At 44.3% G+C, this 23,685-nt stretch overlaps 1 protein-coding gene across 1 annotated transcript in view; it reads right to left on the bottom strand.

The window, feature by feature from the left end:
• Window positions 1–23,685, bottom strand: part of MYO5C (myosin VC) — a 483,348-nt gene that overhangs the window by 82,763 nt on the left and 376,900 nt on the right. The window contains exon 29 of the mRNA XM_073568417.1: window positions 21,502–21,682. Within this exon, the coding sequence (XP_073424518.1) occupies window positions 21,502–21,682 (181 nt within the window). The remainder of the gene's footprint in view (window positions 1–21,501; window positions 21,683–23,685) is intronic.

Genomic DNA, 23,685 nt, shown 5'->3' with positions numbered 1-23,685 from the left:
AACATTCTTAGTGCCTGGAAGAAAAGAGACCACAAAATTAAAACACGTGAAAAACAAGGCCCATCTAGCCTGTCTAGGATTCAAGCGTTTGGCCGACTCCAGATACATCAGATTCTTGCGATTGGTGAGGACCACAAATTGATGTCTAGCTCCCTCCAACCAATGTCTCCACTCCTCAAATGCCCATTTCATGGCCAACAATTCCCGATTCCCCACATCATAGTTGCGTTCAGATGGGGAGAACTTTCGAGAAAAGAAGGCACAGGGTCTTTTTGGGACAAAACAGCTCCTGCACCAATCTCAGAAGCATCTACCTCCACTTGAAATGAAAGTGAGACATCAGGTTGCCGTAAAACTGGAGCTGAATTAAATCTCTGCTTAAGCTCCTGAAATGCTGAGACAGCCTCAGGAGACCAATTCAGCACATCAGCTCCCTTCTTGGTCAGATCAGTCAGTGGTTTGACAATACTAGAAAAATTACCTATAAATTTACGATAGAAATTAGAAAAACCCAAAAACTTCTGGAGAGCCTTCAAAGAAGTAGGCTGAACCCAATCATAAATGGCCTGTACCTTGGCCAGGTCCATTTCAATAGTCGATGGAGACAAGATAAATCCCAAAAATGAAATCCTCTGTACACCAAAGAGGCACTTCGATCCCTTAACAAACAGGGAATTCTCCCTCAAAATACGGAACACAGTCCGGACATGTTCTACATGGGAATCCCAATCACTAGAAAAGATCAAAATATCATCCAGATAGATGATCAAAAACTTATCCACAAAGTCTCGGAAAATATCATTCATAAAGGACTGGAAGACAGAAGGGGCATTAGAGAGCCCAAAAGGCATCACCAGGTACTCAAAATGTCCCTCCGGAGTATTAAACTCCGTCTTCCATTCATCCCCGTGCATGATGCGAATAAGATTATACGCCCCCCTGAGGTCAAGCTTAGTAAACCAGCAGGCACTCTTAACTCTGGAGAATAAATCAGACATCAGAGGTAACGGGTACTGATATTTAACCGTCATCTTGTTAAGGGAACGATAATCAATACACAGTCTTAATGAACCATCTTTCTTGGCCACAAAAAAAACAGCACCTAAAGGTGACGAGGATGGTCTAATATGACCCTTCTCCAATGACTCCTTAATATAGGATCGCATAGCATCATGTTCGGGTACAGATAAGTTGAAAAGCCGACCCTTGGGAAATTTACACCCAGGCATCAAGTCTATTGCAGTCATAACTCCTATGAGGAGGCAAAGACGCAGACTTACTCTCACTAAATACATCAGAGAAATCAGCCAAATAATCAGGAATATCATGAGACTGAGGAGAGGTGGAGAAAACAGGAGCGTCCCTAAGAACACACTGACAACCCCAACTCACCACAGACACAGATTTCCAATCCAAAACTGGGTTATGAGTTTGCAACCAGGGGAACCCCAGAACAATAGTATCATGCAAATTATGCAGCACCAAAAATTTACAATTTTCTTGGTGGTCTGGGGCAACTCGCATTATCACGTGGGTCCAAAACTAAGGTTTATTCTCTGCCAAAGGAGTGGCATCAATACCCCTCAAAGGAATAGGTGTCTGCAGAGGCGTCATGGACAAACCACAACGTTTAGCAAAGTCCAAATCCATCAGATTCAGAGTTGCTCCTGAATCCACAAAAGCCTTAGTGGAAAATGTGGACAAGGAGCAGATCAGAGTAATTGCCAAAAGGAACTTAAGTTGTATACTGCCCACAGCTAATGTGTGTGCAAAACGTTTCTCTCATTTAGGGAAGTCAGAAATAGTATGAGAGGCGTCTCCACAGAAAAAACATAGCTTATTACGCCGTCTAAACTCCCGACGTTGCGCCCTAGACAAAACCCCATCACATTGCATAGGTTCAGACATTTGTTCAAAAGGTGGCAGCGCCTCCCGTGTAGTTTTACGTTCACGTAAACGCCGATCAACTTGAATGGCTAATGACATACAGCCATCCAGACCAGAAGGAACAGGAAATCCCACCATAACATCTTTTACGGTCTCTGACAAACCTTTCCGAAAGAGAGCTGCCAATGCACTATCATTCCATGTAGTAAGGACAGCCCACTTTCAGAATTTTTGACAGTACAACTCTGCAGGATCCTGACCCTGGTCTAATGCCAACAGCGTTCTCTCAGCTTGATCATCGGCATTAGGTTCATCATACAACAACCCCAAGGCTTGAAAAAATGCATCCACATTAGTCAAAATAAGATTTTCAGATGTCAGAGAAAAAGCCCAATCCTGGGGATCGCCGCGCAGCAAGGAGATGACAATTTTAACCTGTTGCACAGAGCTCCCCGATGAACTAGGCTTCAAGGCAAGAAATAATTTACAATTATTCTTAAAATTCAGAAATTTAGACCGATCCCCAGAAAACACATCAGCAGTAGGAATCTTAGGTTCAGCAGCATGTGACTGAATGAGGTAGGTGGAAATTCCCTGCACTTCAGCAGCAAGTTGCTCCACACGATCAGACAATTGCTTAATCTCCATTAGGAAAAAAAAAAAATCCTACGGCCCCAGAAAAAAGAGGAAAAAATATATAAAAAAAAAATTAAAAAAAAATTCTGACACTTTTTTTTTTCTCTTTCTTTTCAACAATTTTTCCCTGCTTTTGAGTGCCCTAGAATCTGCGGTATGGCTGGTGATTCTGTTATGAATGGGTCACCGAGGAGGAACAACAAAAAGCTAAGTCCCAGAAAACCAGAGAGGTTGGTAACTATGCAGATTGCAGATCCCTGATCTTAGTCACACAACTAACAGTAGCAGTGGAGCGTTCCTACGATGTTCCTAGACGCCTTGTCACCGCCGGAGGACTACATAAACCTAAAGCAAGAAAAAGGAAAACTAACTGCCCCAGAGCAGACCCCAAAGGAATAGATAGCCCCCACACATGTATTGACGGTGAAGCAAGATGAAAACACAAACACAGGCAGGAAAATAGGCTGAGCAAACGATGGGGCCCGACTAACTAGAAAGGACAGGAAAAGAAAGCCACTGTCTGCAATCTGCCAAAAAACCCTACCAAAATAATGTCCAACACGTCTGATAGCAAAATTAACCCTGAAGTCACTAGACTTCTCCCACTATAATATCAGCACTCTGAAATATTCTGAAACAGAGCAAAAAGAGGCCAATCTAATAAGGGACAAAAAGGCAAATTGGCAAATACAGATAAATTGGAGTGGAAGTTCAGAATAGCCTCAGCAGGGGCAAGCTGACCACACAAGAAACTGAATTGACCAACAAGCGCAAGTGTGAACATTAGCAAAAAAACAAACTTAACTTGAGAAGATTGGAAGAGAGCTGAAGTCCAAGACCTGAGAAGCAGACTGAATCACCAGCACCAGGATAGGGCGTCGGCTGTCTTATATCCAGTCTGATACTCAAGAGATCCAATCGTTATCCTCCTCATCAGGTGGCAGATCACTACCACTTAAACCAACCTCACTACCTCCTGTCACCACCAGAGGGAGAACGGAAGGAGAACTCTCAACTGGTGGAGCAGAAAATGAGCTCATAACAGCCAGGTATCCATCCACAGACAGCTGTTTCAGGGTGTTGCCCCTCATCAGTGTGAAGTAGGATTCTGGCTAGGTGGGAACAATGCCTAGTAGACCAAATGCATATTCGTATTTCCCAGGGAGCAATGCACCTAGGATTTCACTGTGATTGAGCGCCTTTGCCGGCTGCCACAGTGTTTTCTTTGACTGGTCTCCCTGAGGTCAGTGATTGTTTCGTGATGTTGGTCTACTAGGCATTGCTCCCACCTAGCCAGAATCCTACTCCACACTGATGAGGGGTAACACCCCGAAACAGCTGTCTGTGGATGGATACCTGGCCTTGGTATTTCCCTTGTCATATCTGTAAACTCGTAAAGAGCTGGATATTGACTTAAAGGGCCACTTAATATGGTGGTAATGGTGGTTTCCGAAAGGAGCCACCCCTTGGCTGGGTCCTTCCCTGGAGGAAGATCTGGCTAGTCCCGTGTTTGAGACTTTTAAATGAGGCTCCACGGACTTTATTTCCATATTCGTATTTCCCAGGGAGCAATGCACCTAGGATTTCACTGTGATTGAGCGCCTTTGCCGGCTGCCGCAGTGTTTTCTTTGCCTGGGCTCTCTGAGGTCAGTGATTGTTTCGTAAGGGAGGGTGGATTACTGTAATCAAGGGGGGGCTGGTCATAACAGACAAACTGTTATTGAAGGTGCAAGATCTGAGGAAGAAATGGAGGAGGAAGAGGTGATGGACGAGCAACTGTCAGGAGATGAAGAGGATAATTCTCCCCTCTGTGTTGTTCATAGTTGGTGGGAGGGGACGGAGGAAACAAGCATCAGTGTTACCCAGCCAACAACACAGCATGGGCTTGGATCTCATGGAAGAGCCTGACATATGAGAGCCTTCTTGCTGCACTCCAACATGATCCCTGTAAAGTTATCATTCGAAATAGTGCTGACTACTGGGTTGCCACTCTGTTAGGTCCACGTTATAAGACGAAATTTTGCAAGATGCTTCCCGCCCTGAAAAGGGACCCGTGAATGCTAGAGTATAGAAACACACTTTTACACAACCTTAAGAGAGGTTATCCCCAAGACAGCAGTGAGACACATAGTGCAGCTCTAGACTTCCAACCTCCGGCACGTGAATTCGTCAATGCCAAAACATTAGCCGCAGTTAACTGGGTGTAGTGCAAGACCTGTCGGTTCCTATACTATTTCTACTGTGGTGAAATTGATGCCACTTTGGTGGTGTATGCCACTAATTTTTGGAAATGTGAACACTCCTGGTTGGCTGTCCATCTGCTGGGTTGGGTGTAGTGGAAGACCTGTCGGTCCCTATTATACTATTTATACTGTGGTGAAACTGATGCCACTTTGGTGGTTTCTGCCACTAATTTTTGGAAATGTGGAGAATCCTGATTGTGTCTCTCCATCTGCTGGGTTGGCTGTAGTGAAACAGATATCGCTCTCCATTATATTATTTGTACTCTGGTGAACTTGATGTCACTTCAGTGGTGTCTGCCAATAATTTTGGTAAAAGTGTAGACTTCTGGTTGGATCTCCTGCATGTGTGTTGCCTGCAGAAGTAGGCCTCAGATACCATCAGGCCTTCACTTCCTTTGAGTTAACTACCCGTGTTACTACTATCCTTAGATTTTTCTGATAATAGTACTCTACAAAACTGACATTAGTGCCACTTGAGTGTGGCTGAGCATGAAAGCAGGTTGAGTTGTTGCATATGGTATCAGGGTTCCCAGCACAGCAGGCCAACACTGATACGTCACCTACCTCGTCTTAGGCCAGGTTCACATTGCGTTAACCCAGCCCGTTCAACGCATAACATTGACGGGCTGCATTAACTGTATAGCATAACGCGATCGTGTTATGCTATACCTGCTAGCGCAGGAGCCTCAGACGCTGCAGCCCCTGAATGACGGCACATCGCGAATGCATGCCGCTTTACGGCATGCGTCCGACAATGGGGATCAATGGCAGCATTAACGGACTGTTATGCCGTGGTGTAACGCAGTCCGTCTAACGGACTGCCTGAACGCAATGTGACCCCGGCCTTACTTTGGAGTTCAATTGAAAGCTGTAAATGCTGGCCCAGACCCCCATACCTCAATGCATGGCTTATTACTGCCGTGCCATGCTACAATTTGTACTGTGGGTGAATTGAGGCCACTTTCTGGTGTCTCCCCCTAATTTGATGCATTTTGGCAGCTTTTGGGGTGTCTGAAGGTGTTGTGCATGCGTTTGTTTTTGGCACCCACTGACTGTAATGGCGTTCGGCAAATATTTGACGAATAAATACCGTATATACTCGTGTATAAGCAGAGTTTTGCAGCACATTTTTTTGTGCTGAAAACGCCCTCCTTGACTTATACACGAGTCAAATGTCCCAAAAAGCCGGCGGGGGAGCTGCGGAGCAGTGGGTGACAGAGGCATGAGCCGGTGCCTATGGCTACAGCCTGTGCCGCTGCTAAAGAGAAATCAATATTCATTTCTCTTATAGCGTGCAGTGACAGCTGCAGCTGCAGCCGCCGACTTCCAGAAGACATCCTACTCACCCGTTACCTGCATCTCGTTGGTGCCGGCTTCCGGCAGCTCTTCCTGTGCTGAGTGATCACGTGGCACCGCTTATTAAGGTAATGAATATGCATGTGTCTCCACTCCCATAGGCATGGAGGGAATATTCATTACCTTAATGAGCGGTGCCACGTGATCGCTCAGCACAGAAAGAGCTGCTGGAAGCTAGAACGAGGTGCTGCGAGGGCACGCTGGTAGGTGAGTAGGATGTTTGGTTTTTTTTTTTTTGTTGTAATAGGAAGCATGCATACAAGGATGGGAGGGGGGAGCCACGCATACCAGGACATCTATAGGGGGGAGCCACCATACTAGAACAGCGACGGGGGGAGCCACGCATACCAGGACACCAACGGGGGGAGCCACGCATACCAGGACAACGTCGGGGGAAGCCACGCATACCAGGACAGGACAAGGGGAGCCACGCATATCAGGACAGGATGGGGGGAGCCAAGCATACCAGGACAGGGATGAGGGGACAATGCATATCCAGCTTATACTCGAGTCAATAAGCGTACCCAGTTTTCCATGGCAAAATTAGGTGCCTCATCTTATACTCGGGTCAGATTATACTCGAGTATATACAGTATGCAAATAGTGCAAATTCGGCGATCATAATCCAAAGAAGAGATGTAGTTAGTAGAGTAGAGCGTTCTGAAAAAGTTCACCAATCTCTAATTTAGAACGAATGTTGCACATTTGGATCTGTGTTCAGATTCCAGAGCGTTTTCCTCAAAATCAGGCCACATTTTAGAATCTAAATAGCTTGTGCTAATAGTATGCTCCACACACCAGCCCTCATTTCAGAATCTAAATTGTTTGTGCTAATAGTGTGAGCCAGACACCAAGCCACATTTCAGAATCTAAATTCTTTCTACTAATAGTGTGGTCCATACACTAAGCCACATTTCAGAATCTAAATCGTTTGTGTCAACAGAGTGGGCCAGAGACCAGGCCACATTTCAGAATCTAAATTGTTTATGCTAATAGTGTGAGCCAAACACCAGGCTACATTTCAGAATCTAAATTGTTTGTGCTAGTAGTGTGGGCCAGACAGCAGGTCACATTTCTGAATTTAAATCCTTTCTGATAATAGTGTGGGCCATACACTAGCCCACATTTCAGAATCTTAATAGATTGTGTTAATAGTGTGGACCAGACGCCAGGCCACAATTCAGAATCTAAATCATTTGTGCTAATACTGTAGGCCATATACCAGCCCACATTTCAGAATCTAAATCCTTTCTACTAATATATTGGGCAAGACATCAGCCCACATTCCTGAATCTGAATTGTTTTTGCTAAGGCTACTTTCACACTTCAGGTTTTCGGCGTCAGGCGCGATCCGGCGTCGTGCCGGAACGCCGGATCCGGCAAATGTTTAGTAAAACCGGATGTGACGGATCTGGTTTTCTGCCGGATCCGTCTTTTTCTTGACAGACAAAACCGGATCCGTCTCATCCGGTTCATCCGTTTTTCTATCCGTTTTTCGACGGATTACGCCGGATCCGGTTTTTAAAATTGACCCTTGTGGCCTTCCGAACGGGATTGGCTACTGGAAAACTATATATAGCATGTTCCTACAGCCCTTCTTTGACAGGTTGTAGAGGAGAAAGTGCAGGTTGGAGAGAAGAGCAAGTTTACTGGCGAAGATGGATGTTGTCATTGGAAATATTTTGAAGAATTTGGCGGATTTTACAGCGGAGGCAAATCGTTTGAGGGTGATTGTTCTGGAGAAGGAGAGAGCGAGACAGCAGTGCATCAGGCATCGTAGATGACGTTTGTGGATCCACCCCATCACAGCCAAGAGAATGACGCGTGGGGTCTATTCTACACTCTGCATGGACCTTCGACGAAACCCGGATAAATTTTTTGGATATGTTAGGATGAAAATGGAGAATTTTGATTACTTGGTGGAGCGCATTGCACACCTCATAAGAAAAGCGGACACCTATTGCCGCTTCTCTGTTTCACCCACAGAGCGTCTGATGGTGACTTTAAGGTAAGCCACATTTATTGGATGTGATCGCATCAGAGCACACTTTCACTGCAATCTTGTTGGTGGTAGTTTGTATCTCCAAGTGTTATAGCTCAGTTTTGGTATGTAATGCTGTGATTTAAAACTAATTTATTGTTTTTTAATTCCCCACAGATTTCTTGCAACTGGAGAATCCCTTTCATCACTGCATTTCCAGTACAGACTCGGGATTTCCACCATATCTGGAATAGTGAAGTACACATGCCGTGCACTGTGGGACTCCTTAGCTGAAGAGTTTTTACCAGAGCCCACAACAGAGAGGTGGATTGAAATTGCTGACAAGTTTCAACAGATATGTCAGTTTCCCAACTGCTTGGGCGCTGTGGACGGGAAACATATCTGCATTGTAAAGCCAGCTGGATCGGGATCGGAATATTTCAATTACAAGAAATATTTTTCAATTGTCCTCATGGCCATCGCTGACGCGGAATACAAATTTATTGCGGTTGATATTGGGGCCTATGGCCGCTCCAATGACTCTCAAGTTTTCAAACTGTCTGCCATGGGGCGTAAACTGTATGGAAACACCTTCCAGTTCCCACCACCTAGACCGCTGCCGCAAACATCTGGTCCACCTATGCCATTTGTCTGTGTAGGGGATGAAGCCTTCCAGCTGTCAGAACACCTTTTGAAACCGTACTCTAGCAGAGGATTGACAAGACCAAAACGCATTTTTAATTACCGCCTCACAAGAGCAAGAAGAATGGTTGAATGTACCTTTGGTATTCTGACAGCCAAATGGCGGGTCCTATTGACTGCGATCAACCTCAAGACAGAAACTGTGGACGAGGTGATCAAAGCGTGCGTGGTACTCCACAATTTTGTTATATGCAAGGAACCCATTTCCATTGAGGACACCTCTGAAGAAACCACCTTGCAAGATTACCATGACATTACCACTAGAAGTTCTGTGACGGTTTCAGTAATGAGGGACAATTTTGCACTATACTTTATGTCACCTCAAGGCAGAGTACACTGGCAGGATGACAGAGTGTGAAAGATTTGTGCCCAACCAAACTTGTGTACCTTCTGTACCAACAGTATATACCTTTGCCAACCAAAGTTGGCTATCTTGTCATGGTCTCTATTTTTAGCTTTAGGCCACAGGTGTGTACCTGGTTGTGTTTTATGCAAAGTATTTCACCTTTTAACAAAAGTTGTGGACATTGTTAGGAAATCACCAACAATAAACACAACTTTTTAGGTGAAATACTTTGCTTCAAACACAACCAGGAACACAACTGTGGCAAAAAGCTAAAATTTACCCACAGTTATATACCTAGTTTTGAATACCATTTCACCTTTTAAATACCCTGTATTTAACCTTTTTCGCCGCAGAAAGAAACGACAGACAACCAGTGTAAAATAATTTAACTTTTATTGAAAAATGTTTTTTTTAATAAACTTTTTTAAAATTTTAATAAACTTGTTTAATAAAGCTTTGAAACTATAAAACTGAAACCATAAAACTGGTCATTTTTATTTAAATACACACATTATAAATCTGTGTAGTGTGTGGTGGAAATACTGCTGTAGGGGCTGCGGGACACTTCGACACTGGGAGTGTGGAGAGAGGACTGGGATCGTGGTGGGGAAGGAACAGTTAGAGGTGAAGGTGTGGAAAAAACTACAGAATGGGTGGACATGTGGGAAGCAGAAGAGGTGGTGGGTGGTGGAGTGGAGGGTTGGGCAGGGACTGTAGGAGCAGATGATGTTGATGGCAAGTTGTATGGGGAAGGAGTTTGGTACGGGGCAGGTTGCTGGAAGTGGGGAGATGTCTGGTACGGGGCAGGTTGCTGGAAGTGGGGAGATGTCTGGTACGGGGCAGGTTGCTGGAAGTGGGGAGATGTCTGGTACGGGGCAGGTTGCTGGAAGTGGGGAGATGTCTGGTACTGGGGAGGTTGCTGGTACTGGGGAGTTTGCAGGTACTGGGGAGTTTGCAGGTACTGGGGAGGTTGCTGGTACTGGGGAGGTTGCTGGTACTGGGGAGGTTGCTGGTACTGGGGAGGTTGCTGGTGTTGTGGAGGTGGATGGTGCTGGGGAGGTGGATGGTGCTGGGGAGGTGGATGGTATGTAATAGGAGGGGGAGGATGGAAAGTGGCTGGAGGGGGTGTAGATGTAATAGGAGGGGGAGGATGGAAAGTGGCTGGAGGGGGTGTAGATGTAATAGGAGGGGGAGGATGGAAAGTGGCTGGAGGGGGTGCAGGTGGAGGAACTACCGTGGTGGGAGGAGGAGGTTGGGAGGTAACTTGCTGGAGAGCAGCGTGGCATGAATGCATTACATGCATCTGCTGGGCAGGAGAGAGCGTTTCCATGCGCTCCACAACAGACCTGAAAAAGGTGTGGTTTGGCGAAGATCTTGCTTCTGAATGCATGGTTTGCAGAAGTGTCTTCACCTCCAGAATGCTGGAGTTGATCTGCTGATAGCCTGCGGAGATTTGCTCTGACAAGACTTTTAGACAGTTCTGGAAAGATGCATTCAGATGCAAGAACTCTGGCGCATAAGTCTTTTCCTGACCCCTCTGCCGCTGCCGCCCAGTACCCGCAGGTGTACTAGAGGTGGCAGGGGCAGAAGGGTGGGGTAAAGGGAAAGCGATCTCCTCACCAGCAGCTTCATGTAATGTAGGCGGCCACGATGCTCCTGTGCTGGTGGATGGGACTGATGGGTCGAATGTGTGGGAAGGCTGGGAAGGTGCAGATGTACCGGGGCGGTCGAAGTCTCCCTCAGTGCCGGTCTCCTCAGGGATCGCCTCAGAAGGGTCCAATCGTGCAGGCTCCCGAGTGCTGCTCACCGTGCTGTGGAATAAAGAGAAAAAAAAACAATTAAAATAGTGACATGGTATGGCCCTGGCTGAAAAAAAAAAGTTACATCTAAACATTTTTTTGTCACATGTGGTGTGTAATATTTACCTTCTGGTGAGCATTGTCTCCCGGAGGAACGACAGGGCTCGTGCGTACTTGTACTTGCTCCTGCGTCCTCCAGATCCACTCGGGGCCCGCATCTCTTTATTGAACTCCTTCTTGAAACGATCCCTCACAGACCGCCACCGCTTCACAATTCTCTCCCCTGAAACGAGAAAGGACAAAGTGGTTAGTATACAACATCAGTGTTTCCCAAACTCCAGTCCTCATGGTCCCCAGGGGTCATGTTTTCAGGATTTCCAAAGTAAATAGAAATCCTGAACACATGATCCGTGGGGACCACGAGGACTGGAGTTCGGGAAACACAGGTTTAAATCAAGCAACCGGTACTGTATATACTTACGCTCTTTAATCTGGGCCCGAGCTTCGAGGTCCTCCCAGCGGTCCACAAGGAGCGAACAGATTTCCTCCCAGAGTCGTCGGGTAACGATCAGGTCAGCGTGGCGTCGGTCAGCCATATTCCAGAGCGGCTCCCTTTCTCTGACGAGATCGATGAGGCGGTCGACATCAATCCCTCCATCCTCACCGTCAGAGTCGGGAGCACGCTGTGAAGGCTGTTAAAGAAAAAGACAAAAATAACATAATTAGCCTCCACAAAAGAAATGAAATAAAAAGTGCAAAAAAAACAAAGCAAAAATATTTATACTTACACGCTGGTGACCGCCGCGTTGCTGTCGCCGACGACCCTGGGAGGCACTGCGAGGACCTCTTGGCCGAGCACCAGATTGGGAAGACTAGAGAAGAAAACAAAAAATGTTATGTCTTTGGATGTAGGCATTTGTTTGCTGTGTGTGGTCTGCAGAACATTGTTTTCTATGTGTTGTGTGTAGTGTGATGCTGTGTTTCTGCGTTTGATGCAAAAAACTTACCAATTGTGAGCCCACTCCAAGTGTCTGTCCACCCCTTCCTTCTTCTTCTGGGAGCTCCTCTTCATCTTGTGATTCCTGTTTTGAAATAAAAGGCAATGAATACACATATATTACAGAGATGATGGATTTTGGAAATAAAAACTTACCGTCAAACGCTGACGATGCGAGGGAGGGCTCCCAGAAGATGTGCTGTCTTCCTCATGGCCAGACTCCATGGCTGTGGGTGGTGTTTCTGCTGCTGCCATTGCTGCTGCTGCTGCATCTATTGGGCGGCTGTTGAATAAAGAGAAACAAAGGGCCAATGAATATCTTGATATTCCATAGCCCTAGTTTGGAGGAATGGGGGATTTGATAATTACCGTCTCTCATCTGCTGCTGGACTCCCCTCCCGTTGTTCAGCATGCTGCTCCATTTGGGGTGGTGCTGATGGTGCTGCTGCTGCAGATGTCTGCTGCCTTCTCCTGCTCCTGGTTCTTGGCTTGGGTGGCATGTTGGGTGTGGCTGAGGGTCCCATTGTCTTGCTTTTATATATGTCCTGTGGGCAGAGCTACTGAGCATGCTCAGACCAAAAAAACCGGATCCGGCGCATTGCGGCACTCATAGGCTTTTTCGACGGATACAAAAAACGTTACAGTCACCGTTTTTTCCAGACGCCGGATCGCGTCACGTTGCCGGATCCGGCGAAAATCGGATGAAACTCATGGCCATCCGGCTCGATCCGGCTCTAATGCAAGTCAATGGGGGGGAAACCGGATCCGGCATTGCATTTCGACGGATCCGGTTTTAGTCAAAAGCGCCGGATCGCGCCTGAAGCAGAAAACCTGATGTGTGAAAGAGGCCTAAGGCTGTGGGCCAGACACCAGGCCATATTTCCAAATCTAAATGCTTTCTGCTAATAGTGTGGGCCATACACCAGGCCACATTTCAGAATCTAAATTGTTTGTGCTAATAGTGTGGACCAGACACCAGGCCTCATTTCAGAATCTAAATCCTTTCTGCTAATAACATGGGCTAGAGACCAGGCCACATTTCAGAATCTAAATCACTTGTCCAAACACTGTGGGCCAGACACTAGGCCAAATTTCAGAATCTAAATCTTTTCTGCTAATAGTGTGGGCCAAACATCAGCACACATTTCTGAATCTGAATTCTTCCTGCTAATAGTGTTGTCCAGACACAATATCTCAGCAATTAAACACTGATTGTTAATTTAGTGACAGGTGACTGACAGGTTTGGGACTAGGGTTGTGAAAAGAGGGGAAGGGTACATCCAACTTGAGTTGGAAAAACGAGGTCGTGGTGGAAAGGGGAATAGGCTTGGTGTTCAAGGTGTACGTGGGTTAGGTGGTAATGTTACTGAAAAGTTTACTAAACAAACACCGTCTCCTCCTATCCAGACAACTAACAACATCTGTTACTGGATGAACTACTCAACTCCCTTTCTTTTGCAGCCGCACAGCAGTATGCCTTGTAGAATGAGGGTCAGAAAGAGCATGTGCTCCAGTGAATGGCAAGTGCTGCATCAAGTGGCTACTCCTCCTCTTCCTCCACCTTAACATCACATACAGTACAATGCTCAGAGGTGGCATCCCAATTACACTTGTTTCCCCCCGCGTCACAACTCTCCAACCGCACAACTGACTATGGGGAACCACAGATGGGCGAGTGTGCAAAGCTGTTCACATATTCTATTCCATGAGCATCAGAGGTCTGCTGCAAAAGTTCACAGACTCAAGAAGAGGAGACAATCTGTACCGATGCTCAAAATATTTTTCAGTTGAATCCTGGGCTAGACAAAGTAGGGTCCGAATGAGAAACTGGGTCTGAGCAGAAAAAGTAAATTAATGTGCATGCAAAATGTAATTGCATATGAACACATGACTAGAGTTGAGCGATACCGTCCGATACTTCAAAGTATCGTATCGGATGGTATCGGCCGATCTTTAAAAAAAGTATCGGTATCGCCGATTCCGATACCGGAAGTCCCATTCAAGTCTATGGGACTTCCGGTATCGGAATAAGAAAAACCCTTTCCTGCCCTTGTACAGCCTCTCTGGGGTCTGTACGGGCCTTTCGGGGGGCTGTGCCGGCCTGCCAGGGGGTCTGTGCAGGCTCCGGTGGTCTGTGCCGGCCTGCCGGTGGTCTGTGCAGGCTCCGGGGGGCTGTGCCGGCCTGCCGGGGGGCTGTGCCGGCCTGCCGGGGGGCTGTGCCGGCCTGCCGGGGGGCTGTGCAGGCTCCGGGGGGCTGTGCCGGCCTGCCGGGGGGCTGTGCCGGCCTGCCGGGGGGCTGTGCCGGCCTGCCGGTGGTCTGTGCAGGCTCCGGGGGTCTGTGCAGGCATCGTCCGATGGGACTACAAGTCCCATCGGGCGATGCCTGCTACCATGACAGTGATTGACACATTAGCCAATGATGGGACAGTAGTAGTCCCATCATCCGGCTAATGTGTTAAATGTAAAAAAAAAAAAAAAAAAAATTACATGCTACATACATACAACATGCATACTACATACATGCTACATTCATACTACATACTACATACATGCTACATACATACTACATATATACTACATGCATGCTACATACATACTGCATGCTACATACATACCACATACATACTACATACATACTACATGCTACATACATACCACATACATGCTACATATATACTACATGCATGCTACATACATACTACATATATACTACATGCATGCTACATACATACTGCATGCTACATGCATGCTACATACATACTACATATATACTACATGCATGCTACATACATACTGCATGCTACATACATACCACATACATACTACATACATACTACATGCTACATACATACCACATACATGCTACATACATACCACATATATACTACATACATGCTACATACATACTACATGCATGCTACATACATACTGCATGCTACATACATACCACATACATACTACATACATACTACATGCTACATACATACCACATACATGCTACATATATACCACATATATACTACATACATACTACATATATACTACATGCATGCTACATACATACTGCATGCTACATGCATGCTACATACATACTACATACATACTACATGCTACATACATACCACATATATACTACATACATACAATACATTCATACAATACATACATAGACATACAGTACATATAACATAGAGTAACATACTTACCAATACTTGTCACATTGTTCCCCGAAGCCATTGTCGTCTACGGAATAAATATTAACATAACAAACCACAAAAATACTCACCCACGATCCGAAGCAGTCCACGAGTGTGTCCCACGACGATCTTGGGTAGAGAACTGCAGCATCAGCTGTTGCTGCCGTTCTCTACGGGCTGCAGGAATCCAATGACGGAAGGTAGGTATCCTTCCGCACTGTATTCCTCCGCCACTTAAAAAAAAAAAGTCCCTAGTCTCACTTTATGCCATTGCTGTGTGGGAAATTCCCACGCAGCAATGGCATAAAGTGAGACTAGGGACTTTTTTTTTTTTAAGTGGCGGAGGAATACAGTGCGGAAGGATACCTACCTTCCGTCATTGGATTCCTGCAGCCCGTAGAGAACGGCAGCAACAGCTGATGCTGCCGTTCTCTACCCAAGATCGTCGTGGGACACACTCGTGGACTGCTTCGGATCGTGGGTGAGTATTTTTGTGGTTTGTTATGTTAATATTTATTCCGTAGACGACAATGGCTTCGGGGAACAATGTGACAAGTATTGGTAAGTATGTTACTCTATGTTATATGTACTGTATGTCTATGTATGTATTGTATGAATGTATTGTATGTATGTAGTATATATGTGGTATGTATGTAGCATGTAGTATGTATGTAGTATGTATGTAGCATGCATGTAGCATGCAGTATGTATGTAGCATGCATGTAGTATATATGTAGTATGTATGTAGCATGTATGTAGTATGTATGTGGTATGTATGTAGCATGTAGTATGTATGTAGCATGCATGTAGTATATATGTAGTATGTATGTAGCATGTAGCATGTATGTAGTATGTATGTGGTATGTATGTAGTATGTATGTAGCATGCATGTAGTATATATGTAGTATGTATGTAGTATGTATGTAGTATGTATGTAGTATGTATGTAGCATGCAGTATGTATGTAGTATGTATGTAGTATATATGTAGTATGTATGTAGCATGCATGTAGTATATATGTAGTATGTATGTAGTATATATGTAGTATGTATGTAGCATGCAGTATGTATGTAGTATGTATGTAGTATATATGTAGTATGTATGTAGCATGCATGTAGTATATATGTAGTATGTATGTAGTATGTATGTAGTATGTATGTAGCATGCAGTATGTATGTAGTATGTATGTAGTATATATGTAGTATGTAAGTAGCATGCATGTAGTATATATGTAGTATGTATGTAGTATATATGTAGTATGTATGTAGCATGTAGTATGTATGTAGCATGCATGTAGTATGTATGTAGTATTTTTTTTTTTTTTTTAACATTTAACACATTAGCCGGATGATGGGACTACTACTGTCCCATCATTGGCTAATGTGTCAATCACTGTCATGGTAGCAGGCATCGCCAGATGGGACTTGTAGTCCCATCGGACGATGCTTGCACAGACCCCCGGACATCAGCACAGCCCCCCCGGCAGGCCGGCACAGCCCCCCGGCAGGCCGGTACAGACCCCCACAGGGTGCACAGACCACCGGCAGGCCGGCACAGCCCCCCGGCAGGCCGGTACAGACCCCGGGCAGTCCACACAGCCCCCCGGCAGGCCGGCACAGCCCCCCGGCAGGCCGGCAGAGACCCCCGGAAGGCCCGAAATGACGGCGCATCATGATGCGCACACACCGCGCATCATGATGACGTCAGGCCGTCAATCAACTGAACTTCCGATTCCGATGCCGAATTCCGATATTGAAAAAATATCGGAAGTCGGTATCGGAATTCCGATACAGCAAGTATCGGCCGATACCCGATACTTGCGGTATCGGAATGCTCAACACTACACATGACCTTTACACAGAGAAAACCAAAAGCAAAACACAAAACAAATATCCTGGAATAAAAAAGTAAAAAAATATATTGCAAAAATTGCATGAAGGTAGTAATAATAGTAATAATAAGGGTGTTTAGTTAACATAATTTTGATCAAAATAATGTAGAAGCCATCCCGCCACGTCACGGCAACCCTTGTGGGACAGTCCTAACTCTTGTATTTAAAACCTTTCCACTTGTCAAGTGACGTAAATGTGAACAAGGACAGAGGGACTGAACCACCAGTAATAGTATAGGCCAGACAGGATGGATTTTCCAACTCAGAAACAGGGCGGTCACACCCTTATATGCACAGAATGCACAATGAAACAAATGAGAAACTGGGTCTGAGCAGAAAAAGTAAATTAATGTGCATGCAAAATGTAATTGCATATGAACATTACTACCTTCATGCAATTTTTGCAATATATTTTTTTACTTTTTTATTCCAAAGTAGGGTCCGAGCAGAATCCAGACCCTCATCACCAGATGCTAACTCTTAGGGGTGGAGGTGATCCTGATGAGACTCAGATACCTGAGGCTCACGTGGACTGTACTGTGCGGTCAGCGCAGGAGGAGGAGGGTGACTCTTAGGGCAAGGAGTGGGAAAACTGAGAGGATTACGATGAGGTTGCAGTCCCACTTGGTGTGAACCCAGAGGAATGCAGCTGAGTAGCTTAGCAGAGGAGGTGGAAGTAGACGAGGTGGTTAAGTTGAGGTCTCCCACACATAGACACAGAGTGATGCAACCATGGCAAGCACTGCATCCTCAGCCACAACTCTGGCTGTGGCCAGCAGAGGTTGCAGGTCTGCAGTTCACAGGGGCAGCAAGAGTTGCCTAGTCTGGGCCTTTTTGAAGCCGCAAAGGCTGACCCAACTCACATTATCTGCCAACTTTGCAAAAAACAACTCAGTAGAGGAAAAAATTGCAATAATTTAACTGCATGAACCGACAACAATCGTTAGTCAGGGAATCTCACTGCGCTAAAATGCGGACCCGCTGGCCTCATGAACCACTGGCTGTTCCTTCCTCTTCTGTCAATGTGGCAAGTGTTCTCACACAGGTACCCGGATTCAGAAACTCCACTTGTTTATCTCCTACAGTCGGGGTGAGTGACAGCCCGTCAGCTGTTACGGAAGTGGAGAGGCCTGCTCTTTTAGTTTCACCGAGCACACCACATCTTTCTCCATCCCGCATAATATCTCTGCCTGCACCTCACTCACAGTCCAGCAGTTTGCCGTGTTCACCCTAATCCACCCTCTCTCAGCACAGGAACCAGCCCTCGTTCCTGCAGTTGTGGTCACGTAAAATAATGTTTCATCCTACACATGCCAAAGCTAAGAGCTTGAACTCCACCCATCTCCAATCTGTTGGCCACAGAACTGCTTCCTTTCCACCTGGTGGATACAGACGGTTTCCAAAAGCTAATGACTGTCACAGTCCCCCAGTCGCCATTACTTCTCTAAGAAAGCTGTGCCTGCGGTACACCAGCATGTCGCAGACAACATCATCCATTCCTTGAAAAAAATCTATGTCTGCCAGGGTGCATTTCACCCCGATACCTGGACGTGAAAACATGGCCAGTGGCGCTACATTTTGCTGACTGGGCACTGGGTGACTCTGATGGCTGTGGGGGCAGGCGGGACAAACCTGTGTATCTAACGCTTCCGTCACTGCTTCTGCTTCCTCCACTTCCTCTAGGGCCTCCACCTGTGCCTTCAACCTCTCCCTTAATTAGACATGCATTCCAACAGTGCAGAAAGTATACCCCCCCTACTCCATTCTGTGCAGCCAGGGCACACTGCAATCAGGCAGTGTTTACATTAATATGCCTTGAAGATCGCAGTCACACAGCTCAAGAGTTGTGGACAGCTATCCAGGCCGAGATTGAGCAATGGCTGTCTCCACTGAACCTGGAGCCTGGGTTGCCACTCTGCTAGATCCACGGTACAAGAGTAAATTCTACCAGATGCCCCCTTCCCCTGGAAAGTGACGCGCATATGCTGGAGTATTGCAATATGCTTGTAGACAATCTTAAGAGTAGTTTTCCCCAAGACACCAGTGAGGCACACAGTGTGCATCACAGTTATAGACTTCCAACCCCGGGAGTGTCGAGTTGTCAATGCAAATACATTAGCAGCAGCAATTTCTGTGAGTCGCTTCACTCATTTTGTAGACCAGCCTATGCACCAGCAGAACAGAGTACAAGTCTAACACATTGTGAATGACTGGAGAGGATGGTACAGGAGTATATTGAGCTCAATATCAATGCCATCAGGGAGGGTTTGGATCCTTTTACATTTTGGTCTTCAAAAATGGAAGAGTGGCCTGAGATCGCCTGTCACACCTTGGAGGTTTTGTCATGCCCGGCAGCCAGAGTTCTCTCAGAACGTGTCTTCAGCGCTCCTGGTGGTATCTTGACAAATAAGTGCATCCGACTGTGGCCTGAAAGTGTACACCACCTAACTTTCATCGAGATGAACAAGTCATGGACCTCCAATAACCTTTGCATTCCAGTTGCAGACTGGGCAGACTAGGCGATGATGTAGCTTTTAGTGTGCTGCACTAATCTTGTGTTATTGCAGTCTGTAACATCTTTGTTGTGGCTTCTGTGCCTGCTGTTGCTACTGCTGCTGTTACAAACATTTTTTTTTTAATTCGGAGACTCCAAGTTGAGTCTCCATCTGGTGGGTTGCCTGTAGTGGAATGGGTGTCAGAGCTCCATTATACTATTTTTACTCTGGGGAAATTAACAGAATTTTAGTGGTGTGTGTCAATAATTTTTTTTAAATGTTTGGACTCCAAGTTGGGTCTCTTTCATGTGTGTTGACTGTAGCAATAGGCACCCAGATCAGCAGGCCTGCACTTTCTTTCAGTCAACTACCTGTATTACTATACTAGACATGTAGCCTACGAAGCTGATATTTGAGCCACCTGAGTGTGGCTGAGCAGAAAAGAAGTTTGAGCTGTTTCATGAGGTATCAGCGCGCCCAGCATATCAGGCTTACACCAGTCCCTCACCCATCTTGTCTAAATTTAAACTTAATTTCAAGCTGTAAATGTTTGACCAGACCGTGATGCCACATGCATGGCTCATGGCTGACTGCTGCTGCGCCACTATCACATTTCTATTGTGGGTCAATTGATGCCACTTTTCCTGGTGTCTACCCCTAATTTTTGGAAATGTTTGTACTCCAACTTGGGTCACTTTCATGTGTGTTGCCTGAATTTGGCAGGGATCTGAGAGCACCAAGACTACACCTGTAACTCATCCACCTGTTAATGATCAATGTTTAAGTTATAAATGCTGGTCCAAGCCTTATCACATGAAACCATGCTGCACAATTATACTGTTGTACTCTGGGTCAACTGATGCCACTTTTTCTGGTGTCTGCCCCTAATTTGAGCTGTTTTTGCAGCTTTTTGGGCCCCCTGAAGGTGCTGTTTATGCGTTCAGTTTTGCCTTCCTTTGAATTCAATTGGATTCAGATATGTTCAATGAACTGTTCAGCGAACAGCAGGACGTTCGCCAATCCGAACCGAACCTTGAAAGGTTTGCTCATCTCTAGTAGTTAAGCTTGATATTTTACCTACATATACTTAATTGTTAATCATATACAGTATATGTATATCCCTTGTCCCTTATTTTGGCACCTAACAGAGTGCAACACAATAAAGATATAATTCTATTTAAAGTTAGAGTGAATACCTTACATTTTCTTGGGCTTGTTTTATCATTTCCTTTGGCATTTTTATTCACAATTATGAAACCACATTATTTTGGTTTTGTTATATTTATTTTCCCACTTAAAATGATTTCAGCTTCTTTTTCAATGTGTTAGTACAGAATATGGCTGGGTGACGTTAAATGTAAAAAAATGTTCTCAAATTACTCTTTTTGGTATTATTTTTTACATGAAAAAACACAGTCATGTTAATCAACGTGTGTAGCTTTATTATATTCACTGTATCCTTTTATTCGGTCCCTAAACATCAAATGTGTTTTTTTAATTACGGTAACTGATTATCGCACAATTTTTTCCACAAAATCACATGGGGTTCAGCTAACTTCTTTCACTTCTTTCATTAGAAAAGCAGATGCACAGCATTGTGAAAACTATTGTGTCATTTTAGGTCGATGTAATTGATACCTGCTATTTTTAAACCATCATAAACCAATGATATCATGCCTTCCTATAAAACTACTGAAAAATATGTCACCATAATTTTTTCTCTAAATCTCTGCTTATTGACACCTTTCCTTATTCAGCAACTTCAGAGGAACGATGAAACACATGTACTTTGGGGTCACATTTAGGCAAAGTTTGCTTCTTCCTGTAAACTTTATAACTTCTCAAATACAAACTCACTGAGCAATCTATAGTGTAGAAATGCTGGGACATGACCTGTCTAGTTAAAAGTCAACAATAGTTACATCATCAGCCTACCACACACAAAGCCATTACATAATTATTGGTCTCTTACCTTATTCTCGGAAGTCAACCTTGTAATTTCTTGTCTGAGGATGTCATTTGTTTCTCTCTCTTCCTTCACAGATCTTTGTATATTTCTGATGTCATCGCTGAAATGATCTACTTTGAAATTTAGCACCTCAATTTCTTTTTCATAAGCTTCCTTCTGGGTCTGAAAGTGAGTTTCTAGTATTCTATAAAAAAAGGCAATGTATTGGCAAAATAACTGTATATATTGCTACTGAGTTCTAGGATTCCTTAAAAAGAACCTGTGAGCAGACTTGTGCTGCTTGAACTACGGGCAGCAGGAAACAGGGACAAGCTTCCTGCTCAGAAACAGTTTGGCTTTACTCAGAAATATTTTCAGGAAATCAGGAACAGAGAAAATTGTCAAGGGGATGGCTCCTTGCTGTTTTTTACTTTGCCTGGATCTGGTTGATTTACATGTACCTATTTGTGCATAAGTATATGAAAAATTGTGGGTAAAAGATGACAGACTACCAAATTAATATATTTTTTCTAGCATACTTTTTGCTAAGCCTAATGAATTCAATGCACTCTTAGCTTAACCCCTTAATGACGGAGCCAATTTTTAAAATTCTGACCAATATCACTTTATGTGGTGATAACTCTGGAACGCTTCAACAAATCCCATTGATTATGAGATTGTTTTTTGGGGCACATTATAATTTATGATATTGGTAAATTTAGGTTGATATGTTTTGTATTTATTTATAAAAAATATCAGAAACTTGACAAAAATGTAAAAAAAAAATTGCAATTTTCAAACTTTGAATGATTATCTGTTTAATCCAGATAGTCATACCACACAAAAACATAAAACATTAATAAATAACATTTCCCACATGTTTGCCTTACATCAGCACCATTTTTAAAATGCTCATTTTGTTAGGCTTTTAGGAGGTTTATAAATGTAGCAATAATTTTTCATTTTTTCAAGGAAAGTTACAAAATTTATTTTTTGAGGGACCTATCCAGGATTGAAGTGACTTTAGGGGTGCTATATATTGGAAAACCCCAAAAAGTGATATTTTAACCCCTTCACCCCCAAGGGTGGTTTGCACGTTCATGACCGGGCCAATTTTTACAATTCTGACCACTGTACCTTTATGAGGTCATAACTCTGGAATGCTTCCATGGATCCCGGTGATTCTGACATTGTTTTCTCATGACATATTGTACTTCATGTTAGTGGTAAAATTTCATTCAAATAACTTGCGTTTATTTGTGAAAAAAACGGAAATTTGGCAAAAATTTTGGAAATTTCGCAATTTTCCAACTTTGAATTTTTATGCCCTTAAATCACAGAGATACGGCACACAAAAAACTTGATAACTAACATTTCCCACATGTTTACTTTACATCAGCACAATTTTGGAACCAAAATTTTTTTTTGTTAGGAAGTTATAAGGGTTAAAAGTTGACCAGCGATTTCTCATTTTTACAACACCATTTTATTTTTAGGACCACATCACATTTGAAGCCACTTTGAGGGGTCTATAGGATAGAAAATACCCAAAAGTGACACCATTCTAAAAACTGCACCCCTTAAGGTGCTCAAAACCACATTTAAGAAGTTTATTAACCCTTTAGGTGCGTCACAGGAATTTTTTTGAATATTTAAAAAAAAATGAACATCTAACTTTTTTTCACAAAAAAAATACTTCAGGTTCAATTTTTTTTATTTTACCAAGGGTAACAGGAGAAATTGGACTGCAAAAGTTATTGTGCAATTTGTCCTGAGTACGCTGATACCTGATTTGTGGGGGGGAACGACTGTTCCACGACATTCTGAGCATGGCAGAGCTCAGAATGGAAGGAGCGCCGTTTGACTTTTTCAATGCAAAATTGGCTGGAATTCAGATCGGACGCCATGTCACGTTTGGAGAGTCCCTGATCTACCTAAACAGTGGAAACCCCCTACAAGTGACCCCATTTTGGAAACTAGACCCCCCAAGGAACTTATCTAGATATGCGTCTTTTTGATCGCGCGTTATTACACTTTTTGTTTGGCGGTATGATAATAAATCATTATTTTTTGCTTCGTTTTTTATTTTTATTTTTTAAGGGGTTCGCTAAAGGGGTTAACTAATGGGACAGTTTTATAGGGCGGGTCGTTACGGACGCGGCGATACCTAATATGTGTACTTTTATTGTTTTGGCTTTTTTTTTAAAA

Source organism: Dendrobates tinctorius, unplaced genomic scaffold, assembly GCF_039654945.1.
Source record: "Dendrobates tinctorius isolate UK_male_01 unplaced genomic scaffold, ASM3965494v1 ptg000022l, whole genome shotgun sequence".
Classification (NCBI taxonomy): domain Eukaryota; kingdom Metazoa; phylum Chordata; class Amphibia; order Anura; family Dendrobatidae; genus Dendrobates; species Dendrobates tinctorius.
This window is presented reverse-complemented; position numbering and strand designations above follow the sequence as displayed.